This window comes from Durio zibethinus, unplaced genomic scaffold (genome assembly GCF_047325235.1).
Source record: "Durio zibethinus cultivar Kanyao isolate XHJ-2024 unplaced genomic scaffold, ASM4732523v1 HiC_scaffold_30, whole genome shotgun sequence".
NCBI classification, from domain to species: domain Eukaryota; kingdom Viridiplantae; phylum Streptophyta; class Magnoliopsida; order Malvales; family Malvaceae; genus Durio; species Durio zibethinus.
Genome location: NW_028322653.1, coordinates 1,192,535 through 1,219,599, shown reverse-complemented (window position 1 = coordinate 1,219,599; position 27,065 = coordinate 1,192,535). Strand labels below are relative to the sequence as shown.

General features: G+C 45.0%; 4 protein-coding genes across 4 annotated transcripts in view; 1 reads left to right on the top strand and 3 right to left on the bottom strand.

The window, feature by feature from the left end:
- Positions 1-1,957: 1,957 nt before the first annotated feature.
- On the top strand, positions 1,958-3,777 carry LOC149510548 (uncharacterized; the record flags this gene model as incomplete). Its single annotated transcript, XM_089757558.1, is given in 4 exon segments — positions 1,958-2,113; positions 2,115-2,130; positions 2,238-2,314; positions 2,390-3,777. Coding segments are annotated over 4 exon segments (588 nt in total), but the record flags the coding sequence as incomplete, so codon positions are not given.
- Positions 2,003-3,903, bottom strand: LOC149510547 (NADH dehydrogenase family protein). The gene has a single exon (XM_089757548.1). The coding sequence runs from the start codon at positions 3,901-3,903 to the stop codon at positions 3,604-3,606; it is 300 nt and encodes a 99-aa protein (XP_089613674.1). The 3' UTR covers positions 2,003-3,603.
- The window catches only part of LOC149510545 (NADH-ubiquinone oxidoreductase chain 2), a 28,701-nt gene continuing 4,460 nt past the window's right edge, over positions 2,825-27,065 (bottom strand). The window contains exon 3 of the mRNA XM_089757549.1: positions 2,825-27,009. Coding sequence (XP_089613675.1) covers positions 26,821-27,009 — 189 coding nt within the window. The 3' untranslated portion in view covers positions 2,825-26,820. The remainder of the gene's footprint in view (positions 27,010-27,065) is intronic.
- On the bottom strand, positions 6,845-7,944 carry LOC149510546 (uncharacterized). The gene is made up of 4 exons (XM_089757557.1): positions 7,460-7,944; positions 7,232-7,343; positions 6,984-7,130; positions 6,845-6,907 (listed from the first exon to the last, which is right to left on the bottom strand). Exons 1-4 carry the CDS (start codon positions 7,942-7,944, stop codon positions 6,845-6,847), a joined length of 807 nt encoding a protein of 268 aa, XP_089613683.1.

Genomic DNA, 27,065 nt, shown 5'->3' with positions numbered 1-27,065 from the left:
GGTCCTCTTGTTGGGTGTTAGGTCTTCGAACTACATTGAACAAACTATAACGCCTTCAATTGCTTCCTGCATTTGCTAGTTCTTCATTCTCTTCTTGGTTTAGCTGCCAGCTGGCCAAACACGGGCAAGACCTACGAATTCCAATCTTCTAATTGTTTCAATTCCATTAGCCCTTTTGCATTCTGATGTATGGGGCCCATCGTCTGTGCCTTCTCTCTCTGGTTATCGTATTCCTTTCTTAGAACTCATTTTTAGGGGGTTAGTTTCAGTTTATGGATGATGTATTTCGTTATCAAAAAAGAATTCATTAAGCACAAACCTTACTAGATAGGGGGTACTTCAGTGCTTTCAGCTTTTTAAAGCGTTGGTTGATAATTTTTTCTTTTGTCATCGGATTCCTGTTTTGCACTAAGATTCAGAGGGGGGGAATATGTCTCATCAGCTTTCTCTCAGTTTACAGCCACTCATGGAATTGATCATCAGTTCTTCTGCCCATATACAAAACAGCAAAATGGAGTCGCGGAAAGGAAGCATAGACACATATCAGAGAAACGGCTCTTGCTCTGATGTTTGACAGCCGTGTCTCCCCCTATCTAGTAAGATAAGTGGCCCTATGTTAGTTGGGGTCCTTTTCCATCGCGGTCTTTATCATCATCAACCGCCCTCCTCTGTGCTTGGCGACATTACTCCATATCAGTGCCTGTTTGGATCGCCACCTGATTATGAAAATATTAGACTTTTTTTGCTATGCTTATATACCTGCCCAGCTACGTCAGAAGCTTGCACCTCGTGCAAACAGATGTTTTTGAAAGGGGGCATGCCTCGGCTCAGAAAGGCTTTCGATGTTTTGATCCTTCTTCTCGTTTTCGACGGCCCGGCATCTTACCTTCCATGAGCACGAGTTCTTCTACTCCCTCCCACTTATTTTAGTAGGCGCCTATTGGATCAGCATCTTCTGGATCTTCTTCACCAGTGGTTTTTCCTGCGCCTCCCGTGCATCAGGGGGAGTCAGAGTCCCAAGGGAATCAGGGTCGCAGCCCTCTATTGAGCAGCCAGCACTTGCACTTCGCTCTTCGTTGAGCAGCCAGCATCTTTATCATCTTCTAGTAACAACCAGTTGCCTACGGATTATCCTTCATCCTTTATCGCAGCAGAGCCATCTCCATCTCTGCGCTTGAATGGTTCTCCCCCGCTCTGCAGCAAAGGAAAAGTTCTTTCTGGCCTCGACGAAAAAAAAAGGATGACCCGATGTTATGCCCTTTTTTCCCCCGGCCGGATCCCCTAATTTTTTTATAGGAAAATCTGCCCAAAGGAAAAATATGTGTCCAGGAACGCTATGTGAATAGGGTCTTTAAGCCCTCACCCAGCATCTATTAATTCAATCAACATACGAAAAGAATTTGAAAGCCGTATAGCCATTTCAGCCTTACTCCCTATTCTCTCAACAATAAAGCTATGAGAAAACTGGAGTAATGTGGAATGACTTTTCCCATTCCTGTGAGCTGTAGAGTTAGTTTTCCCTTATCATCCTTGGTATTCCTCCTCTCTATGAGATGTGGGATCGACCCCACGAGCCCTTCCTGTTTCTACATCCTTTTGGATGATAAGGCACGCCTATCCATGTTTTATCCAGCCTTTGCTCTACTATCAACCACCGGAATGGTTATTTTGCCTGCCCCCGCTTTCCTCTCCCGCGGGAAGAGCTCGTTCGCCAAGTCCGAACTCCCACTTTATCGTCGATGACGGCTCTCTTCGATGCTAGCAACCGCATTTGACCCTTTTCCGCGCTTCTTTCAATTTCCAACCATTCTAGCTGAAGGAGAGACTTTACCTTTACTTAGAGAGGGGCAGCGGTACCACGCCCTTCCGTGCTCGTAGGTTGACTCCCCTATGCATCCCGACTAAGGTCTCACAAACATGCACTTCCCTTATGCATCCAGCCGCTTCACTAATGTGAATAGGTTATACAGAAGGGTGGTTTGGTTATATACTCTTATGCGCGTTCTTTCTTCGAACCTTTTGGTATGTATTGCCCCCTAACTATAGATCAGATCCACCAGACGAGAAACTCAATTCCGCACTGCTGCTGAGTCGTCGGACTTATCCACCAAGGAGATTCGTGGAATTTCTGTGGATTGCGTTGGGGGAAATCTACCAAAGCTAGGCAGATAGATAGACTCCTTTCCCGCTGCTAAGAGAAAGCAAGAAACAAAAGAAAATGATTGTTTTGAAATCAGCGCCACCTTTTGGGTATGCAGATACTAAGAGTCCTCTCACTACCAACCAGCAGACATCATCTGGCTGGGTCTTGCCGGTATCAACAACGAGAAAAAAACAACCAAATGGAAACAGCAACTAACTATGGCTCTTGGCCCAGACAACGCCCTAGGCTACGGGGGGATCGGAGCAAGAGGGAACGCCTAGACGACGTTTTTATTCCTGGGCTGCAGTAAGTAGATCGAGAGGTCGTTCCGCCCCCTGTCCCCGAAGATGGGTAATATGTTCTCAAAAAATGTTGTTCCAATCTGACCTAGCTGGCGAGCGATCCCAGTTCGCGGCAGAGAACAAGACAGCAAGCGAGCGTACCTTTGTTCGCTTCTTCTCCACCAAGCACGAAAGTTTAAGGATAACTGTAGGTCGGTGGCTACCTAAGGAAACTCCGATTCGATCCGCCCCCCGGCTGGGAGGCATTTACCTCATCCCGATCACAAGGAGAGGTTCACCATGATGGGGGTACTTTTTTCTTTTTCCTTTTCAGAAAGAATGAAATGCATAGGGGACCATCCCTTTTGTTGCGGCATGCTCCTCAGATTTACGGATTCGCAGGGGGCCTCAGGCCCTACTTAGTTGACTGACAATGACAAAGGCTTTCGAAACGTTGTAGGGCCTTTTTGAATTGAATCTTAAGTAGTCTATCAGTGGTGCGAAGCGGTTTTGCCCCTTTTCAGTAGGGGAGCGAAAGGTTAGACCTTAAAAAGTCAGCGAACAGCGGTTCTTCTATGTAGGTATGGCGTTCCCCCTTGACTTTCCTAACGTCGAGCGTTGTGACTTCGTAACCTTTGCGTAGCGTAGTAGAATGAAGGCTACGCACCGACGCTCTCTTATCTATTAGCCTAAGCGTCTTCGCTAACTCGCTCGCCTACTATACTATACCCTACTATACAAGACATTAGTAGGCTAGGCTAACTCAGCCGCTTACTTCTACTAATGTATTGTATAGTAGCGCCTTTTCCTTTTTGAATAACCCATTCTCATTATCTTTCATAAGTCAAGTAGGCGAACCCATAGGTCCTTAGTAGCGTTGACAAAGAAGAACAGCCGGTTAAAAGACAACGAATCTTTTTTTTTCTATTATATATAGGCCAGCTTGACAAGCTCTTGATCTGAGGTGCGAAGAGAAAGATTTATTTTTTATGACTTCTACTTATCGATCCCGACCCGGAAAGTGACCGACCAGGGCCCTATTGATGAATGAAAGAAAAGGTTTATGAGCCCTAGCCCTGTAAGCCCACACCTGTGTAGAGTAGATCGTTCAACACCTGCGGCACAAACCCATTTTTGACCTATTGGTCCTAGTATCATAGGCGACCGAACGGCCGCCCCCTAATTACTAGACCGACCTGCTGTAATAATTCCATAAACACCTAGCGAAGATATGGCAAACAAATAAAGTAGCCCTATGTTCGAATCTGACAATACCATACCATAATCAAAAGGTACAACGGCCCAAGCGACCAGACTTAACATAAATGTAGCCACTGGAGCCATTCTAAAAAGGGAGAAATTAGCACTACTTGGTGAAATAGGTTCTTTTAGAATCAATTTCAAACCATCTGCTAGAGGTTGTAACAATCCGAACGATCCCACTACATCAGGACCCTTTCGACGTTGCACAAAAGCCATTACTTTACGTTCAGCTAGCACTAAAAAGGCTACTCCTAGTAAAAGTGGTAGAATTATTCCAAGTATTTCCGCTGGAACAGCTATGTACGTTTTCGATTTTCTATTTACTCATGATCTGGCCTGGTCGACCCAATCATGATATTGAAGGATGGGACCTTTTCTCGAAAAACAAAACTCCGGATCCCGAGAAGAGTTGAAGATGGTGCAACATCGAATCCTGTTATCTTACTTCGAATGGAATCTTAGCCCGCCTCATTTGCTTTCTTTATTGCATAAGGGCATAAGCGAAGTCAAGGGATTTTCTTCTAACTAGTGGCTGAGAGTAAGCAAGCTACCTTCATTCAACAGCTTTGTGGTTGAGTCAATAACATGCTCTGGGTCGGGAATCTTTGCTCTTCTCTTTTGCATTTTCGCTGCCTGCCTTCTTCTTCGTGTTCGTCCGTATCGCAAAGCGGGTCGACGCCAGCTATAATGGTTTCAAATAGGGGGGCCAACCAAGACCCCCTAATAAAGCTTTGTTTGATAAAGCAAACGATTCGTTCCGACAACTTCGGACCAGATTAAGCCCTTTCAATTAGCTGATCTTACAAAAAAAATCGGGCGGGCTGGTTGGGAAGGGGTTTTTGGCGGAGAAAAGAATCGCTGAGAGATAGATTCTACTATTTAGTCAGGACAAATGAGTGGCTGTGCAGCATGCGGAGGAGGAGATTGACCCTTCCCCGAGTCAGTCTAGTCAGAAAGGGGAGGGCCCACTGTCTAGACTGCATTTCGGGAGTTTGAACACCATCCCATTTCAACCAAAAATACAACCCTGTCAAAGGTATCTAACCTTCCTTCCTTATGAGTGGAAATCCAATCCCGTTTTGTTTTTTTTTTGCGGCCAGCCGGTAAGGTAATATATATATTTTATATAGTTATATATATATATATATATTTCTTTTTTAAACCCGTTCTTCCGACCATTTTTGAAAAGCGCATAGTTTCTACTCCAAAATGACCTCCCCAGTCGGGGAACGCATGAGATATTTACCTAAACCAAGTAGGTAGGTCCTTGAGCGGATCCCACGTTAGCCCCAAGACGTTGGTCTCTAACTAGAAAAGTAAATGCTTGAGCTTGAGTGATAAGGGCCTCCTCCCCCCGCTGGTATTTTGCCTGTATGGTGTTTACCGGGTGGGACCCTCGATCCGGAAGGTATGCCACTTCAGCTACTATCTATACATGTCTGCTTCCCTTGAAAGCTCCTGGTGCTGCGACTATCACCGGTAAGTTGCGTTGGATCAACATCGGGATGAAAATAAACTGCAAAAGCAACTAAGTCAACGCCTATTTGCTCTGGATCTACTGGCCCGGACGCTTTTTTCTATTCCACCGCAAACAACCGAATATACTACTGCAGGATCTTCCGCTGCTTTTGTTATTATTGCTCTCACCTGTCACTACGCCACCTCAGCAGCTGGGACTCCCCAACCTTTTCTATCTATCTTTAGAAGTAGGGCGAGTGTCTAAAGACCGGGTTATCTCTCTGAATTAGGTTATTCACTGGGCTTAACAGCCATCGAGTCTTCTAGAGTTGATCGATCCGTTTCAAGAGGATTCATCCAAGACTCTAGATTTCGTTAATTCTAAAGAGGAGCCCATTCCATAAGGAAGATGAGAGGAAGGCAGGCTTTTTAGGGGCCTTCAACGTATCAGGAGTTTTTTATTCTTCTTCAACTTTTTGAACTTTTTCACCTATTTCATAGCCTCTCTTCTGATAGCATCATAGGGGTCGATTGGTCGTCTGAGGTCGAAATCCCTTTCTCTTTGAGCTTTGTAGCTTCTTCGGAAAAAAAAAATGTAGCATCTGCGTAATACGCTTTTGCTTCGCTAAAAGGATTTGCATCTGCTTTCACCCTCTTCTGCTCACCACCTTTGGTTTACTTGAAACATTGGTGAGTTGTAGAAAGGACGACACAATTATCATGCATCCAAGGCCGCCCAAGTAGAACATTGTTTGATGTTTCCGCATCAATGACATACAAGGGGTATGGTATCCTCCCATTCCTCGATCTTTAATTCAAGTCGTACAATGCCCGGAGACCTCTGCCTACTTTGGAACAATCCTTGGATAAGTAGATTGCTTGGGCCCAATCGATGAATAGCAATCCCGAGACGTTTTAGCATTCTCAAAGGTAGGAGATTAACAGCCGATCCCCCATCTATCATGATTCTTGTTATCCCCAATCCATTAAGGTATCCTGAAATGAACAAAGGCCTGTTATGCTTAATGAGTCCTGGTTGCAAGTAATCGTCCGTAAACGTGATCAAAGCCAAACACTCGGCATAAGTTGGTTCACTACTTCTCATCTTAACTTGGTTAACTTCATTAGAAAACTCCTCTGGCTTCGTTAATGCGTATACTAGGGACATCCAACGTTCTGCAGACATCTTCAATGCATCGTATACGCTGAGGAGTGCAGGAATCTTTTTGAGATGAGCTAATATGTCATAGCGAACATGTTGTCCATTAGCCGCTAATGTTTGACCAGCAAGCATTCGTGATCTCCCTCGTTGGGTAACTTCGTTTTGGCTCGAGAGGGTGCCCCCAGCACCTCGGTCTATAGGGATGCCCCCAGGGTTTTGATTTTGCGATAGACCATGATCCTGGACGGGACTTTCAGGATTTGGGGATGATCTATTCTTAGACTGAGACAACTCTTGCACAAGATTTTTACCATAATTCGGAACGGGAGGTAATTTCTTGCCAGATCGTAACTCCATCTGGTTGACTTGGGCTATTTCTTCAGAAATCTGAACCATCTGGCATGATAAGACTAGACTCTACCTTCAAAAAATTCATCAACTTTAGAGGTCATACCGTCAGGCCCCGGCGCCTTGTTGGGGTGAATTTTTAGTAATGCAGCATGAATCTCCTCTTCTGTGACATCACTCACAAGAGCTTCATTCATTGTGGGTGTAATAACCCGAGATATACCACTCACTGCTTCTGTAATATTTTACGGACTGCAGGAAGTGAAAATGGTGGAAAAAGAGTCATGTATCACACCCTGAATACCCTCATGATCCTCCTTCCACATACCACTGTCATAAAAACCAATCCCTGAATTTGATTATGCCTTCGCCTCTGAACACACAAAGCATGGAAAGAACTTGTCTTTTTATCACCAGCTTGAAGCCACTGAACCCGAGATTGACATCTCCAGAATTCCTCTTCCCTCTTAAGGTCCTGCTTCAATGATTTCGCCTTTACATGGTCATACACGGGCTGTCTAGCTAGCTTCTCCATTTCAGCAGCTCAACCCGGCAATTTCTCATTTTTTGCTGCACTTTAAACAAGTCTGAACCACGCACATTAAGCTGCCAAGCTTCTTTGACAACCTCAGCACACTCTTCATCTTTATCCCATCGTGAATCATAAGGGAAAAATGGACGTTTCATACTATCCAAAAAAACAGTCTTCAACAAGATGGGGCTATGGTCACTGCCTATAGCAGGAAGATTAAAGCTCGCTCATAGCAATGACTCCAACTAACATTAACTAAGACTCGATCTAACCTCTCCTTCACATTGAAAGAACCCTGTCGTTTCTGAAACCAAGTGAAAGGATGAACAACAAAACCTACATCCAGCAGTCCACATTTATCTAAAAAATTTCTGAAGTCTGAAAAAGAAGCAGCTGACCGGTGACATCCCCCCTCCTTATCATCTGGTAAAAGAAGATCCTTCAGGTCCCCAAGAACTACCCACCCATCTGCTCGACGACCTGCCACTCGCTGCGAGAGACTCCACTGCTCACGACGTCGCTGGTCATCAAAATCTGCATGGATACAGTCAAGCATCCAACGCTTGTTTTTATCATCATCCTTGACCTCAACTTCCATAATGAAACTGTAAACAGTCCGAACTTGAAAATCAACGCTCTTCTTCCATAGCAAACAAAGACCACCTGCTAATCCCCGAGGAGGAACATGACATATATAATAAAAATGCAACTCCCTCTTCAATTTCTCCAACCTGTCTGTTCTATTCTTAGTATCCATTAATAAGACCGCATCTGGGGAGTGGAGGTGGATGTGGATGAATAATAATATCTCCACATCCACCTCCACCTTTCAATGAGGAACTTTAAGGGCTTGGGGGGAATAAATAATATGAATTGGAGGGTGGGTAGGTGACTCAATCGTCCAGTGGGAAGCTTCCGTGGAAGAAGAATAGAAGGGAAGCAGCCGAGCTAGAACCAGAACAATTCACATTTATTTGACATGCGGCTATCAAACCTGCGATGTCAGGGTCGTCACTTAGGGTTCATGGATGATTTGACCTGAACAGGCCAATTCCTCACCTTTTGGTTTTAAGAACAGAGTTTCTGTGAGAAAGTTTGAAGAGGAGGAGGAGTGCTGATCCCCGGCCTTTTCTTTTCTATTTGTTTGTATCGAAATGAAGAAGAGTCAAGCAAGGATAGACGTAGTTGAAGAAGTCAGTTTGTACATCAACCAAAGCCAGCCATTGATTCCCCTTCCTACAAAGCTCTTTATACATCTTCCTTTGACCTAGCCATTGCTCTTTCACCCGTTGAAAGAGTCTCTCAGGGAGCTGCTGATGCTTCCTTCATAGGTTGCTGAAGAGTTCTTGCCCACGGATCACACTAAAGAGATCCATTTTCTTCGCCGAGGAATGACTTAGAACATTGGGCATCTTCCTGAGATTCCCATGTCCTGAATCCATGAATGTGAGATAAAGTGTTGATCGGTCAACCAAACCATTCCCTTATTACGAATAGAGACGCCTAAGATAGGGACGAGACCCTAAGGAAGGATGGGGTTTTCCCTTCAAGCTCGTGTGATTAGCAAAAGGGCTTTCAGGGCCTTGAGTCGACGGAACTTTAAGCGGTGAATGCGCCAGTTCATAGATGATGAGGTAGAAAGAAATGGAACTTAGGCTGGTGAACTACCTATCACATTCGAAGTGGACTTGCTTTCAGAACAGAATTCCGAGACCAGATGTATGCTTCCTTGCTTGGGGCATCATTGGTAGGAATGAAGCCTGGGAAGATAAGGACTGGTGCATACTCTAAGCATGCCTTACTAAAGAGGATATAGCGCTTACCTGATAATGATAATAGCGCTTAAACACCTGATAAAGAGCTCATACAGCGCTTCCTTGTATCAATCCCGGCCTAGGAGCAGAATTCTATATGATGGATGGAAGGCACTCTGTAATTCCATGATTCCTTTTTTTGAGTAAGAGCCTTAGCGGGTCAAAAGGCATCCTTGTCAACAATCCTATGGTGGCGGTTCCTTCGAGTAATACTTTCCCACGTTTGGTGACTTCCCATCTGTGTAGATCGCCTACCAGGCTTTCCGTCTTAGTGCTATGGTAGCCGACCGATCCAATGATCAAAAAAGAAATCTTCTCGGTAAGCTATCGGAGCAATCTACTTCCCATCCCTCTGACGGTGAGCCAAGTACAAGTCCCTCCGCCTCTAGCTCCGCGTATAGGTTCCCATCTCCCAGTGGAGCCGAACCATCTACTTCTCTAAGACCAGTTCCCAGGGATCCAGATCAATCAGCTCCTCGGTGTTGGAAAAGGAAATGACCCCGGCTATCGATCTAATGGTTTTCCATGTATCTCGTCCGAACCGAGACCATCAAAAGTGGCATAAGAACCACCAGGATTTTATTCCTTTGATCCATCTACTTCGCCCGAACCAAGCAGGTAGGCTCCATCTTATTCTCCACTGTCCAGGGCTGCAGAACAAAGCCTTCTCTTTCGGTGCTAGGCGAGGAACCCTACCATCTATTCTATCTGCATCTCAATTCATTCAATCCAGATAGAATAGATGGTAGAAGAAAACTTAACTGACTAGCTTGCCTAGGATTAGGATCCCTATTTACCCAAGAGACAACAAGACTTGAAAGTCAAGAAACTGCGCTTGCCCTAGGCTCTGCAAGACCTCACTAAACATTCTAAATAAAACTGCCTTGCACACACTCCTGACCACTCAACTATCCAACATGGGGATCTGCTTACACAAGGAAAGCTCTAAACCTAGCTTAAGCTTAAGAAACTAAACTCTATATAAATGCTTTTAAAATAGTTTGCCCACCAACTGGAACTTTTTCCCCAGGAAAGAGAGAAGCAACTGGAAATGCCACTCCAGAGGCAACGCTTGGAAATAGAATACTAAAAGTGTGAACCCCTACTCCCGCTCCATCAACAGGCCGGCCAAAGAGAGCGACTGGTAGGGAAAAAGATTTGATATAGAGTAGAAGGCAGAACGAATCCAAAGGCTAATCTGACACTCTGATAATCCCAGGAGAGGGAGAGTAAGGATCCTCTAGCCTGAGTCTCAAAGTCTGGTATGCAGGAGAAGTGCAACTCCTCCTGAAACTGTATTAATGGTAGAAGAAACTGCAACTTCCATTGCGGGATTAGAAAAGCAAAAGCCCAGACCTATAAAAGACATAGTCTATATACGACTTCTTCAAGCCCCAGCCCTACTGGAGGAACTACAACTCGAACAGGCTTGCTCACTGGATAGTACCTGATTTTCAGTATATTGAGTTGACTATATATCGATTCATTGCTTCTTTTCTTCTTATTTCTTAAGAAAAAATGGAGCCAAAAGGGAATATGTTCGTAAGATGAATAGATTATAGGCTGGTTCTAGTTCCACACTGGAAGAAAGAAAGGAGCTAGCTCACAGGATTGGTGAAAGAAACTGGCTTAATAACTTGCCGCCTCTCCTTGAAAACTTACTCACTCCCTGTCTTATACCCTAGGAGACTGGCCGGGGGAGCTCACTTGCCCACCTCAAACTTGCCTGCCCCACCTCCCGAAGGGAACTCAAACTTAAACAAACGGGAAGGAAGATGGACTCCCACGAGATGGAACTAAGATATGCTCGTAAGCGTACGATTAAGAGATAGGCTGGCTATTGAACTTGTTAATATATCCTGCTCTCAAAGGTTCTGACGGCGGAGAGCTAGAGAGTCTACCTGGACGGTAAGAACGTGAGGAGATCCCTACAACATGTTGCCTTTTTCTTTCCGAGGAAAATGGACAGCAAAGCACAGGGCTCAGCACTCAAACTGTATAGGTTTCCGCATTTGGAGGGACAACTACGGCTTATCCATAAGCAAGGGCCTGGCCTGAAACTTACTAAAAAGATACCGCCCCAGCTGAATAAGTATACTAGTAGAGTAGTCTCCTGTAGAGAAAGAAGATTATATAGGCGAAGGAAAGCTATTTATTCTATAGAATCTTAAGAGAAATCTATCTATTATCATTAGCTCTTTCAGGGAAATACCTATAGATTACTGGTAGGGATGGAACAGAACTCCCAGAAAGGAAAACTTCCACTGCCCCAGCTTTTGACCTTGACCTAACCCTTTAACAACCTAGACCTAGCTATTAACCTGTGCCTGCCCTAGCCGTCTTTGATCTAGCTGGCTTGAGAAAATGGAAAAAAAAAATCCCAGACTACCTCAAAGCGGGACCACCCACAGGACTTCACACCAGGAAGCACTCGGCGGCTGTAATGTAAACATTTATGTATACGTAGAAGGGGGATAAAAATCGTCCTATCCTAAGAAAAAGTAAACTCCTCCCCCAACAGATCGAGTTATCTCATCCCTTGCTTGACCCCCTTGGGGACCAGATACTCAGACCTAGGCAGGCAGGAAACACACTCCCTCTTCCAAAGTCGAGCTTTTTGCTTTTGTTGAAAAGCATAAGGGGACTGCTCATAAGAGGACTGAGCCTAGCCAAATTACTCACTGGTAAAAGGCACAACTAACTCCATGAGATGGCCTGGCTAGATTCAGAGATTGCATTATTCAATCCTGGCAAGGAACTGGCTTTAGCAAAGGATTGCTCACTGCTTATAGGATTGGTGAAACTCTTGACCTTTACCCCGCTATTCCTCTGTAGAACTGATGGGCCCCCTGGTAGCTCGATATTCAAGTCAGAATGTGCTACTAATATATAGGCTACAGATGAACCATGATATGGCACTGATTGCAGATGGACATTCAATCCGATATGAATGCTGCCAATGCAATCCAGGCTACTGATTTGTCGGGTAAATCCGCTTGGATTCGATGGAGGGATTTGGCGCCTAGTGGGTGGACATCCCTGCAGCGTTTAGTCAGGCTGCAGTCGTTCGCTTGCACCCGGATGTTTCGTTGACCGGCGTGTATGGGAACCCCAACCCGGACTCTCGCCTTCGTCTGTGGGGGGAGATGAGCATGCTGATGCTCAATCCGCTCCTTGGCTTCGGGGATTTGTTTGAGACATTCGTCTGAAAGATCAAATGCTTTGTTAAGAATAGATAGTCCTTGTATTAGATCTTTCCGCTCAGCTATTTTCCTAACTGAATGAGTTAGCATGGAGTCTGATACAGAGAGAGAGGTCTCCCCCAATATAGTACCTAATCAACTATACAGCATTAGCATATCGGCAATCAGTATCAACAATGGATCTCCGTTTCCTGTCCTGTTCAATCCCTTTTTCTTCTGTCTGAGGCAAAGGCGAATCCCTTAATAAGCACCTTGAGAACGTCAGGTTCTCTTTCTACTGGCGCGGCGCTGGCTTCTGATCAATAGGAAGAGAGAGGCAAGACAAGCCAATCCGCTATTCTGCCTTTGCGCAGACTGATCACTCACTTCACACTTTCTATATCTCTGCCCGGCTGCATGCTTTCTCCGAAAGAACAATGGGAGGTTCAGTCAAAAGCATTTACCGCGCACTCACTTCAATAATCAAGCAAGACGAATCATTTCTCTTTCTATACGCAATTTAATAAAAAGGGCTAAATACATATAGAGAGACGCAATCAGTATAGTAAGTATTGGAGGCTATCTGAACAACTAGATGAATTTGGTAACTACTTACCTGACTATATTATATCCCCTCGCCCACTCCTCTTTCTGCCCCGCTTTGCTATGCGTCTACTCTGCCTTGGTGCGTGCACCAGAGCAGCTTCTCGTGAGAATTCCACTCGCTCCGGTCCCTTAACTTCAAGCTTGTTGCAGGCAGGAAAGCTGGTGTTGCAATGTGAGATATCTGTCTGCACTGAAAAGACTGCTTACTTGGTAGTTGGTGATTCGATACCGGGCTAGAAAACGTTTAAGCGGGTTTAGGGGAAGGGGGTGAGATTCTTGTTCGGTGAGCTATTGCAAGCTACCTCTTGTTAACCCGGTTCTAGCTTACGTATACCGTTTACTCCAGTGTCTTACACACAAGGTTGACGTAAGGCAAGAGTTTCCTTGAAAAAAGAATTAGGCCGTCCCCGGTCCCTTGGGGTAAGCAGGTAAGCCTGAAATGTGCGATGCCCGATAATTGTGCATTAGGAGCTAGCTTCCTTCCACTAGTCAATCGGACTATTCCACAAGACCTCATGTCAATGCCAAGAAAGCAGGAAAGCAAGATGGCACACCGTGTTCAGAGGTCCTACCACCCAAAGAAAGGTGCCCTGCTTCCAGCTCCGAACCTATAGAAGTTGGGCAAAACCATACCGCGCTTTCCCTAAAGGACTGTTCCCTTTCAGTGGGACTGGGGCCATACGCGATAAGGGCACACAACTGGCATCTCAAAAGGCATCGAAGCAGTAGATCTAGTTTCATAAGTGGATCTAGTTGACTTTGACGCTGTGGATTCTGTTGTTGATGAAGCAGATTCAGTTTCTTCCGTTGAATCATCGCTTTACGCTGATCTTGACTCGCGTGACGCTCTATTTCATCTATCAGTAACAGGATCTGCAAGAGAGGAAGAAGTAAGCTATGCTGCTGTTGAGTGGGTTCTCCTTGACGTAACAGGGGAGGGAGCAGCTAAGTAAGCATCTGATCGAGTGGACTTTGAATCCGTATCTTGCTATGAAGTCGGAACTGACGTAACTACAAGAAACTAAGCAGTTATTGATCCACCACCATCAGAAGGAGAGCTCGTTTCAGCAGTAGATCTAGTTTCAACCGAGGCAAGGACGGCAGCTGATTCAGTTTCTTCTTCTGTTGATTCAGTTTATGAAGAAGCATCCTCTCTTTCAGAAACTCGCTTTAGCTTCTCTTTCGTCTCCTTCACGTTCGGTCAAGTAGCTTATCTCCAGGCTAAAGAAAGGAAAGTAGCTTATCACCTTGAATGAAAGGGGTGATCTCACTTTCTCGGTACATCACCTCTGTCACCCACGGTTCTTGCGAAAGCCCTGACATGCCATTGGTAGTGAGTTGGCCACAACAGCCGCTATGTTCTTCTTTTTAGCCTAGTTATCAGCCCTGAACCCTCATTTGCGAACCTTCCATGTGGGCCCGGTACTCGGGACAGAATCCTATGCAAGAGAAGCGAGGAAAGCGGCCTCGGAGACGAAAGACTATCCGACACACATAATCATTGTAGTAATTGCCTTGGTATGAGACGAGCAGATGATCCTTGTAACGGTCTTATTCACGCAATGAGAATTTCTATCTGCTACGACACAGCCCCCTCTTCATTCAATGCAGACCCCTGCTCCTCCCCAAATGAACTCCTCTTTCAAGAGAGAAGGGCGACAATAAGACAAATGGAATCAACCACACCTTCTATGTCAACTTACACCTCTTTCATTGAAAAGGATTTTGGCTCTACCTACGCTATTCCTTTCACACCGCTGCCAAAGGCAAAGTAAAGCATTTATCCAGAAAGACATGCAATCCCATCTCCAACTGAGAAAACTAGACTAAAGCTCGGGACTTATATTAAAGTCCCGGGAGAAAGAAAGATCGGAAAGACAAGTCCGACGGCAAGGGGTGTTGTCTGGTATAGAACCAGAACAAGGGCGGAGGGAGTTGTTTTCCAGTAGCAGGTCTTGTCAGAGCCTGGTTGTAGGGTCTATAAACCCATAGAGGGGTGGCTGGCTGAGTACTTTCTCAAATCCCGAGAAGGGTGGTGGATGGGAATAGATAAGTAAGCATTCGAGTACATTGTTTCAGACGCCGAATACGTTAAATCACCCAAAGAATTTGCATAAGAAGAATCCGATGAATCATACATAGCATAGGTAGGCATCCTACCTAAGAACCTGAGTCTAGGGCCGCTCTTTCCCAATCCGAACCTGCTCCATAGGCCTATTCCGGGTCGGAAGGCTTCCTTCAGTGAGTGCGCCTGTTCAACCACAACCCCCGGCTGGGCCTTTTGGCCAAGCAAATGAGCAACCCGCTCCTCAAGCGGGCGTGGGGCACGGGGCTTATCCTACTGTTGAGGAAGTAAGGGGTGAGCTCGGTAACTTTCTGTCCTCCTTTGGTAAGAGAAGGGCCTCATCGTCCTTCATTGGACGAACAACCGAAGATCTTAACTTGAACAATGCTTCGCCCCAAAAGCTGAAAGCAATTCATGACAACATTATTAATTTTAAGGCTCCTGCTGATTGGGGTGAAGGGGCAAAAACGAAGCAAAATGCGGCTGCAGAGATCGTAATGAGAATTCAAAGCTGGGAAAAAAACAGTTAGTCTTAGTTTGGGGCTTGATTCTCCGCTTTTTTTTCATGTTTAGCCTATCCAGAAAATGTCGCCGATTGCTACCAAGAACCTAACAGAACTTTCAAATGTGGGTAGAGAATCCACTTACTAATAGGCTCCTAACTGTTATCTAATAGCCTGGCAGGACTTATTCTTATCGGTATTGCCAGTCTTGACCTATCCGCTCCCTTTGGTCTTACTAACAATTAGGTTACCGATGCCAGTAGAGTGATTCAAGCAGCCCATCAACGACCCATAAAAAGATTGCCCTCCCGGTAAGTCCTAATGGTCGGTCGGTGCGCTCATTCCTTCTTGCTTTTTACCGCAAAGCAGATCACGATAGTTGAACGGATCCAATACCTAGACTACTTCTTTCCCAGAATGAGATGGTATTTTCTATCTTTTTCGTTTTTGTCTTTTTCTGAAAAGAAGAACCGGATTGTTCAAAGGAGGTGAATTCATTTCTTATTTACGGAGTTGCTACAACTGCTTTACACCAATCATTTACGAGTGAGTATTACACCAAGAATTGACAAGCGGATGAGTTGGCTATGTCCCTTCTCGAACAGCTGTTTTCGCAATTGACTCTTAGAGGGCGAGAAAAAGAATCCGTCTTCAGACGCTAAAGAAAGAAAGCGCACATACGATGAACAATAAAATAGAATAGAATATTCTTATAACAGAAAATCTGCGACAACTAGTTGACTATCATATACAACAACCGATCTGCGAAAGACTCCACTAAACCTTAGAATGCAGCGGATTTGCGACTCCTTCCTGTACGAGTAGTGAAGAACTATAGAGAGCTCCAACGGAAGGAGCACGCACAAAAGAAGAAATGAAAATAGAACATCATCCGAATGAATCAGAATCCATATCCACTACCTAAACCGAGACTGACACCATTTTACTGAATGCGCTGATGAGCGGACGAAACACTTCTCAAACCGGAATGGCAGCTCTGTGTGAAAGCTCTCTTTGAGTACTGCTCTCCGTACAGTGCTCAATAGTCTTGATACTAGCCTTTCAACCAGCAAGCATTCCAATGCGAGGGGACAGACTAATACAAGCACTCAATTCCAATAAAAGCTTCCTTCCCGAAGGGGAAGAGTCGACTTGAGTAGTGATCAAGTTTCCCTTCCTTTGCTCTCCCTACTAGATATTCGAAAAGAATAGACAACATTAATCACTAGTACTAGTCTTCTTCAAACACACTTTCTTTCTCCGAAGATAGAATGAGGAAGAAGCAAGCGCGCATCTGGGGCTAATAAGCTTCAGTCAGGCCTCAGTTACGAGATTTTCCCGGCAGCAACCAAAACCTTATTGTTGGAGAATGGTTACCTCTTTTTGATTTCCTCCACGGACTGTGGTTCAATTCAAGTAAGTAAAGGATTGAGCAAGTGAACTAAGAGAAAAGGCTCTTCGGGATTCACCTGAACCTGATTCAACATTAGGAATAGGAATCCACTCTTTCATCAACTAGAACTCCGAGTGAAGAAAGAATTCGATTCGGAAAGAAAATAAGGATTTGAAATCCCTAGTCTTAGAGAGATTGACGGATGAAAGCAGAGAACAATAGTTAGAGGAAGGACACAAGCCAGCAAAGGGAACAAGGCATCCAAAGAATCCTGAAAAGCAATACCATTTTCTTGCAGCTGGAAACGAGTCCACAACCAGACGATTATCCGATCGGCTAATAGTCTGCTTCTCTTCTTTCCTTTTCATTCTTTCTTCCTTGAATCTCATGCTTCGGGCACTTCACGGTCTAACACACTCAGGAAGGAAGTTCCCTATGTTGTCTTAGCCTCGCCTCACCTATTTCTCTCATAACGAGATGAGAAGATCTCAAGTCAACGCTAGACTGGGCTACCATGTTCCCTCAGACGAAGAACAAAGAATACCTAGACCTGCTGTACCCGACAACAGGCTTAGTCTACTAGAGCGAAAACTCAGGCAAAGCGCTTTTTATGAGCATTGGAAGGCCGGCCGAGGGTGCCTGAAACTCCTCTTTGTTTGTCTAGGCGCCATTTTTGAAACCATTTCACTAGCAGCCTACAGAGACAGAGCGGCGAGGGAAGAGGTTTGTAAAGTTGTCGGTGTCTATTTTGTTGGCCTAGCTGTCGAGTACTGATTGGAGGCCGGGAGAACAGACTTCACAGACACGTTGGCTGAAGGGTCCTGCCTTTCACTGCTCTACAATGAAAAAGACTTTTCCGTTTAACTCACCATCGCTACTCATGACTCAACGAATCTTCTCGCTTATTGAATAAGCTGTTTGCCTTGCAGCGAATCGGCTCTGAGTTAGAAAGAATAGGTTGGCATTCTTCTTGCATGGTACGGCGTTCTGGTCAGAGAATAAGCGTATGAAGAAGACTTTCTAGGAACTTTCCAAAGGATCTCCTTCTCAGGATGGAAAGAAGTACGCAAGAAAGTCAACTGTCCTTTCAAGCAGAAAGAAGCTATGGAATGTGGATCAAACGAGAAGGATTAGAGCAAGTTCCGTTCTCGTTCTCCGAGGGTGAATCAAGAAAGGCAGTTCCGGGAGTTCTGTTTGCCTAGTTGGAATCGAAGGAGAAGGTGAGGAATTTAGAGATGGCATGAATGAAGCTTGCCTTTAGGACCTCTCTCTCTGGATGGATGAGAGACCAAAGCTTGAGGACACGAAGGAATTAACAAGAGAAGAAGGGACAACTGTCAGCAAATCAAATAAGGGGTACCCGCTCTCTTAAGTGTTGGAAGTTCGTGACTGTAGCCAAGCAAGCAGAAGGTTACAGTTCATTAGCCCTACTAGTAAAGTACAGGAAAAAGGGGGGTGGGGGCTGAAGTAGGGAGTCAATTAACAACGAGGCTGTAGTTTCCTAATAAGGACTATTGCGACTCATCTAGCTACCCCGAAGAGAAGGAAGGCCACAAAGATCTTTTACGAAAGGAACGAAAGCAGGCAAGACGAGTATGCTACTTCCTGCGAGAATCCATTCTAATGGTCTAATGGTTTGTCATGTTCCTACTCCAACGCCTGCAAGAAGCGAAGACAGAAAGAAATCGCATGTGTTAAGTATGGGGGAGTCGATTCATTTCACCGATGCTTCGATCCCTTCTCGCCCGGGACTTCTTCCTATAGATACCGTTGAGAACGATCTCAAGGAAGCTTTGAACTACTTCCACGCAAGGAAAGACTAATCGATAGTACTACCGATGGCAGACTGAGATAGCGATACCAAGCCTAGCTTGAAAGAGATCGATCACAGGCATGTGGTGAACCATACCGAGAGAGAGAAAGCACAGGATAGATAGATACCATAGGGATCCCCTAATGAAGTCAATCATACAAAGTAGATTATCTCATGGAGTGAGCAAAGACAGATTCGTCATGGTTCGGTTCTTTCAGTCAGAAGGGCTGCTCTTCCTGCTTTAGTCAATCAATGCGGAGGTACCTTTCTTCGCTTAGTAGCACTATTCTTGCAATAGGGGTTAGGTTAGGGCTATCCTTTTCATTCTCAGTCCTTGGGCGATTCAGTCCAAAGAGGAAAGGCCAAAGGTAGTGCGGGTGACCCAGTTCTTTAGGTATTGGCCCAAGTCGTCAATCTCCGTAGGACTACCGGTGATTCCACCTTGGAACGAGCAAGCTATCTTCTTACGGGGTGGCGGCGGGCTAGCCCTTTTCCTCGCTGCTTTGATCTGCTATCAGACTGGAATTGGGTGTAGCTGTACACAGGAGGGTAGGGGCTAAAGAAAGACAAAGCAGCCTACGTGGGCGAGGGTGGAAGGGAACCTCTGTTGGAGGAGGACTTTCTCGCCTATAGGAAAGGTGAAAATGCAACTCGTCTATTATTACAACGTTGTGCCTAAGACATGCTAATTGGAGAAGTACTGGACGGACGCCCAGAGGAAGATATCGCTCTTTCGAGATTCAGTCCTCAGTCTCGTAGTCTCAAGTCAAGGTTTTTGGCAAGGCCAGCTAGTGCGGGTGATGGGTCCAAGATTCAAAGGATCGAAATCGAGCTCTAAACGCTGGGCCTACGTAGAGAAGTACGGACGCTTACTTGTAGCCATTGCTCAATCTGGCTCCGAAAGAGGAGTCTTAGCGCCTTCAGCCGGTCTTGTATAGAAGGGTCTGGGCCCTAGTCGCTAGCTCTATCCCACACGGCTTGGTCCATTTGATCAGTGAGTCTCGCTCTTCGATCAAAGGACATTTTGTCTTGCATGAAAGAAGGATCGGGTTAGTGATCCAAGATCATGTCAAGGCTCTTGTGCGTCGCCGGCTCCCACTTCGCTTTGTGATTATTGGGGTGCTATAGTGTCTTTGCCTCCTCTACTGAGAGAAAGTTGTGGGTAGGACCCCTGTTTACGATGGCCGAGTCTTCTTCCCATTGATTCCCACTTTAACGTGGATGAGCCCTTTTCTCACCGACTTGGCTTTAGATTTGTTTGGCCATGGCATTGATCAACTGTCTAGATCTCCCAATGTGACTCCTCATAAGAAAGGTAGTTAACGAAGTTAATCTCATCTGGCTCCTCCTCACTTAGCTTTTCTGTGAGAGAGTGGATGGCCTTTTTTATTCCCTTTCCCAGTGAGGTCCATTGCATAGGAAAGAATGAAGCTCACGTGGCTTTTGTCCCTACCTTCCTTTCTTTTTTTCCTGATGGTGCTTATGGGTGGAAGACTGACCTGAGCCATCCTTGTCACCACTGTCTTACTTTTCCTTCTCTCGCCCCCCTTTTCCTTGGGCATTCTTGTTAGCCTTGTACTTGGCGGAGTCTTTCTTCTTCAAGTATATCAGCTTCTCTGCTGCCGCCATTTCCGATGCGAGGTATTTAAACCCCACGCCGCTCCTGATGGCAACTTCTTTAGCGCGGCACTTGTACGCTAACAACTTGACCCCGAAGAAAGTCCAGTGCTAGCGAACCCTTATTTGAGACATCATCTCCCGTAAGCTGCTCTCTCTCGCTTACAAAAAACTTCCATTCCTCTCGTGTTAGTACGGGAGGGAAGTGCTCATAAGGACCACCACTGCATTTGGTCAAAAGACAGGCCCCGCTGTTCCATCTACCACAAGGAAGGCGCTGACTTTAGTGGTCTTACCCATTGTCAGATCCACCGAAATGAGCCCTTTTGTTTGAGACACGCCACCATCAAAGCTGGTAACTGAGACTTCGGAAGGGATCAAATCTTGCTCGGACTTGGACAGCCTCCTTACCATTCTGAGTGGCAGTATATTCACTGCGGAAACATTGTCCACCAAGACTCTAGACACCGGCTTTCCATCGATGTGAGCTCTGATGTATAGAGGCCTCAGATGCTTGGTCATTTCTTCTGGTGGCTTCTCAAAAGTCACTCTACTGGCTCTGGTCTCTGGAAGAGACGGAGTCTTACCTTTAGAACTTTCTTCCATTACTGACTGTCCTTTAGCACGAGAGCCTTGGATCGTCATCAGGGTTGTGTCAGTTTATTGCCATAACGCTGGGTCCCTGCTCACCTCTGATCCGTCTGTTGGCTCCAGACCAGAATCAACCTCTGCAATCTCCGCAACTGGAGGAGAGTCATTTTATTCCACATCCTCATCCAGTTACTCGGGTTTATTCTCCTTTGGACCAAAGACCCGGGTTTTTTCGTAGTTTTCCGCCACCTTTGGAGTGAAAGCAATAAAGCCAAAGCAACTAGCTTTCAGTAAGAGAAAGACAAAGAAGTCTTGTTTATACAAGACAAAGTTAGTTGTAAACCGGAAAGTCTTTTGATTGAAATTGAATTTCTTGCCCCATTCCCCTTGCTTCCTATCCCTCAGTGGCCCCTTTCTGGTGAACAAGAGAGAAGAGAGTGGTCTTGGTAGCACGTCAAGAGAGTAGCGAGCCCAACTAACGATCTTATTGAGGAGCATAGATGCCAAAGGCCAGTGAGTTAGAATAGTATCCTTGTGAAGCTAAGGTCAGCCAACCACAAGGTAGTCCGTATGATTCAAAGAGATAGGGGGAGGGTAGCCATGATGCGGCTTGTACAAGGAGTCAGATAAGGAGTTCTAAGTCAAGCTTGGTCAGATCTTATCCTCGATGGATGGGACTCTCTCTCCTACTTCGCCTCCTGTAACTCTTGTTTTGATGCTTAAAGAGAGGCCTTATCACGTAACACACTAAGCCGAGTCTCAAGTTCCTGCTGTCAAAGAGTTCCACATCTCTTCTTTCTAGGAGTGAAATGCTTCCCTAAAGGATAAGCAACTACATCATGAAAGAAGGTAAAGACGCTACCCATTCCTCTAAGCGTTGTAGGCCTTTTACGGGTGCTAGTAACACTAAATCAGAGTTCTCTCGCCTTTCTCCCAATTCACATTGACGGTTTTCAGCTCTAAGCAAGAAGAAGGAAAGGACGGTTAGCTCTTCTTTCCTGGAAGTGAATTAGGTAGAAAAACGTATGCTTTTCTCTACGATAGCCGGGTGTGAAGAAAGACATTGAATCTCAAAAAGTCTGTTTTCAGGACCCACGGGGCGGAAACTAGTCTTTACTATAGGGGTATCATTAATATTTCGACTTTTGAATAAGGCTTTCAAATAGCACCCTTCTTTCTTTGCGGAGTGAAATAACCCCAGATTATCCGACTAATACCAACTCCTAAATAAAGAAAAAGACCCCGTATTTCTATTAATATCAATTAATTGACATTGCCTCTACTCTTGTTACCTAATCTTTTGTTGTTAGCCCTTATATTATATAATATAGATATTTTTTCTGTAATACTTCGTATTAACCTTGCTATTCATTCCATCATCATGTATGAATTACTAGATCTGTGTAAGACCGGTTTGCGCTTGGTGGAATTTATGTCATTCTTGACATTGAGTCCTAACCAGACTCCGTGTACGGATAGAGAAGGAAACTCGATTTATCCTAGAGTCTAACTAACTCTAACCCAGGATCAATCGTGAAGAGGTTTTATTCTTCAGTAGCAGATTCGGATAGTGATCAGTAGCCCTCTCGTTCTTCCCATAGAAAGCTTCTTCTATGAAAGCAACTAAAGGTTTACTTAGCTTTAAATAGGCTCCTTGAGTCATGCTACTTTTAGGCATCTCTTATTTATATGAACATTCACCTCCGAAGCTGAAGATGGATATCGGACTGTGGGATTAGTGTAGCGGCTAGTCTCCGGGTCTCCCGAGGTAGGGCTTAGCTAAGCCTTGCGTCATTCAGGTCTCGTTGATTTGGTTCTCTCAGTGGTTTCGTATAAATAAGAGGCATTGTGCGTTCTCTTCGTTCAGGCACGTAAAGCAAGAACGAGTAGGATATCTGCTCTGTAGTGTAGCTGGCTTTACCGGATATCTTTCCTGCTCGGGGGTGCGGGCCCCTCAACGCCCCATTACACCCGGGGAAAGCAATGGAAGTTACGGAGCTGCTGTCCTGAAGTCAGTGAGCGGAAACAGCGCTCTTTTCTTCTTTCCAACCCATTCCCATCCTGTCCGTTGCAGCTGCGGTAGTTATAAAAAAGTAGCTAGGCGGGGTGAGAAGATTCAAAAGAGAAGCGCAGAGTTTTAGGAAAGGAGATTAGGCAAGAAAAAGGAGAGCATACCCAGAAAGAGAACGTCGACTATCAAGACAAGGACCCCAATCAGCATAAGCATGTAACTCTAGCTCAGAAGAAGAGGTAAAAGACATAATGAGAAGTTCCCTTAAGATATCGATCGATCCACTTTACGATGTACTGGGCGGCAATTGAGGAATTGGCTTCAAATGGTTACGGCAAAGGCAATGTCCGGCCCTGTCATGCAACAATAATGCAAGGCTCCTACCATGCTGCGATAAAGAGATGGATCCTCCGTCAGGGGTTACCCGTCATCTTGAGAAGGCAGCGACAACGATTGATATAGGAGTACTAACTGAGTTGAGTTTGCATTGGCTAGATTCAACTTTATGAAAAGATCATGAAAGACTTCTGCTGAGATAAATGAGGACCAACTTCAGTCCGATGAGCGTGAATACCAAGAAAATCTTTCCTAAGTCCTTCATGGCATTTGTTTTTCCGAAAGACATAGGCTTCTATCGGGAGTTTTGTTTGTCGATCAATGTGATCGGGTCTCTCGTTTTATGCTTGAGAAAAAGCCTTCCCGGCGATCTGCTTCATGAATGGAAGGGTGGAACCAAGGAAGAAAACTGAAGACCGGGAATTCTAAGAGAAGGATCCCCAGAGGTCAATATCTGGAATTGAGCCCGCCTATCATAAGTCTGAGTTAGTTGGAGAGAGCGAGATAAAGACAAATACCCAATGGACGGTGAAAAAGCTTTCCTGCACGCCCTTCTGTCTTGCAGCCTTGATGCTCAGTTCTATTCTCTCGCACACTTGCTCTTTAGCCGGGAGGGAGGTGCTTTTTCTGGTTTGGTTTGTTTAGATAGGAAGTGCGCTTGTAGTGCTTCTAGTAACGATTTTGAAGTGAAATATCTTTCTGTTTAAGGAGTATGATTGCTTCTTTCTTCGGCTTAAAAGCTAGGGCTTGTACTTTGTTATCAGTACCTGTTTTAGAACAATATAATCTCTTCTCAATGTCCGGGTCTTTCCCCTGCCCTCTCTCTCGATGTAGTGCCTTTCACTCTGCTCCGTCAACACTTTATCGTAATGCCGGAAGGTAGGATTTCCGGTTTTTTCCCAAGCTATGAATCCTCATAAATGGCATAGTACAAAGAGTGGTATGGATTGTGTCTTTGATGTTCTATCCGCAAACACGATGAAAAAGGTAGCCGAACCACCTCCAAAAAGTGCTAGCGTACAAGAAGGTTTCGAAGAACGAACGAATGTGAGAGGAGCGAAGAAAGTCAAATACGAGTGAAGGGAAGTGCGCCGGGAAAGCAGTTAGCTTCTTTGGTTTTGGTTACGAGGTGACGATCACAACCAAAGAAGGGTTAAGGCTAACGGGGTCTTTCTTTCGTATCAAGAAAGATAAAGGAAAGATCTCCTAGCGAAACCATGCTAGTTAGTTTCACATACCTTAGGCTTAGGAGGGGAAAGACATAGTCCTGTAATGAGGTGAACAACTGGACGTTGAAAGGGAATTTCTTTCTCTTTACTTTAGGATTTAGGACAGATCGGGTCATAACGCACTCTTTGCTATTTCTTAGCTATTTTCCGTGGTCTCAGAGCCAATGAGCCGAGTGGATCTCATGGCGGTTGTACTTGTACATCAAGTGAATCGGGTTAACGATGTTATGGGACTCCGACTCCAATACCACTTATTTCGCACCTCTCATACGAGATAGAACTCGAACTAAGGGCACACGCTCTGAGTTGGTAGTGCCATGGCACATAATGAGATCTTTCTCTTCTATCTTACCCAAGAAGCCGGTATAAACGAAACGGTCTAGGGCATATACGCACCCATAGACACTAAAGCAAAGCGTTGGTCAAAAAATTCTTGGTGTGACTCCCAGCGGATCAATGGTTTTTAGCTGCCCAAGGAAAACCTTTACGAGACCTTTTTACTGGTCTTCCCGCGCCTATGCCACTCGGAGTTCAGAGTGTTGTTAGCTGGTTTAACTGAGTCAACCGGGCATAATGCATTCGCACTGGGAACAGAGCTTCTAGATTCTTTTCTTCCCTTAACAGACACCTCGTGTGAGTACCCCTGCCTTGGCTCGGTGTTCGCACTATTTTACTTGGACTCATCCTACCTAACCCCTGAAACGGATTAATGCATTCGCTTTTGGCGTCATTCCTCCTTATGGAGAACCACTCCTGGGAACTTTTTCTGTTATTTAGGACTCAGGGTCTATGTCCCGCTGACCGAAAGAAAAGACACCATGTCTGCATTCGAACGCATTACCTTCTATTAAGTGAATTCACTCATCCCAAGACAAGAAGCAAGACTGATTGTGGTGGATACTGACTCAGATAAAACCATGGTCTTGGCTCTGTCTGTACACACTGGTAGTGCAAGAAGAGACGAAGTCAAGTCTTAGTCTTTGACTTCGATTTGTACGTGTTAAGCAAATAGCATGTGACAAAAGAAAATAATACGTAGATTGATTTTTGTTCCTGTGTAGCTGTGGTAATACTACTTTCTAGGGATTGGACTAGGCAATAAAATAGGCTCTCTCTTCTCTATATTATTATTTATATTCTAAAAGAAGGAGATTTCAAGAAAGCAAGCAGAGACTCACTTGCTCAGATACCCTTTGCTTGTGTAGCCTATACTTTGCAAGCCGGAATGGTACTAGTTGGCTCTGTCTTCATATATGTAATTTATGAGGTATGAGCTTTCACGCCGGGAATCCGAGTTCTCTTCTACTGGCTCTGTTTCACATACTTACACGAAAGCACTCTAGCTTCGTCCTCGGCCTTGTCTTTATAGACGAGACCTGGTGCCTATTTCTATTATATAGTAGAGTCATTTCATCTTATCTAGTTAGCCCGTGGGAAGCAGGAGTCAACCAACCCACACTGGGTACGGAGTCACTACACAGACACAGCTGCCTCAAGCTTTTGGACTTTTATTCTATTTCCTACCTCCGAAAGCAAAGAAAGACCATGAGCTCAGAGCTACGCATTCACTCCAAAGCGTTGCAGTAGGCGTACCTAACCTTGGGACTTCTTATGAGCTTTTGGGATCTGTATCTGTCTTCCCTTTTCTTTTCCGCTACAACACAGGTTTAGACCTTGGGTTTATTCACCTGGAGACCCAGTATGTGTTGTGTTCATTCCCTTGACTCCTACGCCCACTCATTCCTTTGAGCAGAAGTCAGATTTCCAGAGTACCGGGACATCTTAGCCTTAGCTTAATGACTCGCTCTCCCAGGCCAGCGAAAGCCGGTAGTAGTGGGTGAGGTCTGTGCTTGGCTTGTACGAAACTGTACTGCATCTAGCATGTGACGTAGATTTTTATTGTTAACCAGGCGTATGAGTACTACAAGGAAATATGAACCATTTTTATATCTAAAAAGAGCTTTCTAGTTTGAGAGAATGAGTACTCCTTTGATTGGTACTCTGTCTTCATATAGGAAAGATGTAATTTATGTAGAGGTAGAGAACTTTTACACCGACTCTGAGACCTCACATTCCCTCGTACGGCTATTCCATTCCGGGATTACAGGTGAGACCCACGGCTTCGCTCCCTCACTAAAAAGCACAGAAAAAGAGATTCAAAAATAAGATAGTTAGAAAGCGAGGGGCAAGCCCGTCTTAAAGCCATTCTTGCAGCAAGAGCGCATTCTTCCTTTATTGATTCAATTCCTTCTCTCAGGGCATTCTCTGCATCAACAATTTCACTTCCTTGCCCTATTCTTTCCCTTCAAAGAACTCGTTATGTGCATCTCTGCCTGACAGCAAGCAAGCATTCCATCAACCAGTAATCCCTTCCTTCTTCTACTTGAAAAATTCCTCCCGAAGACCCTATTGGTTTGTAATCGATTCTTTATCAATGGGCCACCCTTTCTTTGAACCTTGTCAATGATCGAACTTAAAGATATGAACTGAGTGCCATTTGATGAGTAACTGAGAACAAAGGAGAGGGATATAGAAAGGATGAAGTAATGAAAGAGGAAGTCATTGCTAGTAGTAACGACTTGTTACGATCCATTGGTTCATATAGAATCCATGTCCTAGGTGTATCAAAAAACATTCTTTTCGCTAAGCGTATATAATAAAATAGAGTGAAAGGGTCCACCCCGAAACCAAGGGGGTACTAACTAACAGCTGAGTCCT

Excerpts from the sequence above, each read along its gene's own strand:
- LOC149510547 (XM_089757548.1), bottom strand. The coding sequence starts at position 3,903 with ATGGCTTTTGTGCAACGTCGAAAGGGTCCTGATGTAGTGGGATCGTTC.
- LOC149510546 (XM_089757557.1), bottom strand. The coding sequence starts at position 7,944 with ATGGATACTAAGAATAGAACAGACAGGTTGGAGAAATTGAAGAGGGAG. Across the intron at positions 7,344-7,459 it reads TCTTTCAATGTGAAGGAGAG|TATGAAACGTCCATTTTTCC; the intron begins GTTAGATCGAGT and ends TTTTTTGGATAG. Across the intron at positions 7,131-7,231 it reads GTGGTTCAGACTTGTTTAAA|GACCTTAAGAGGGAAGAGGA; the intron begins GTGCAGCAAAAA and ends TCATTGAAGCAG.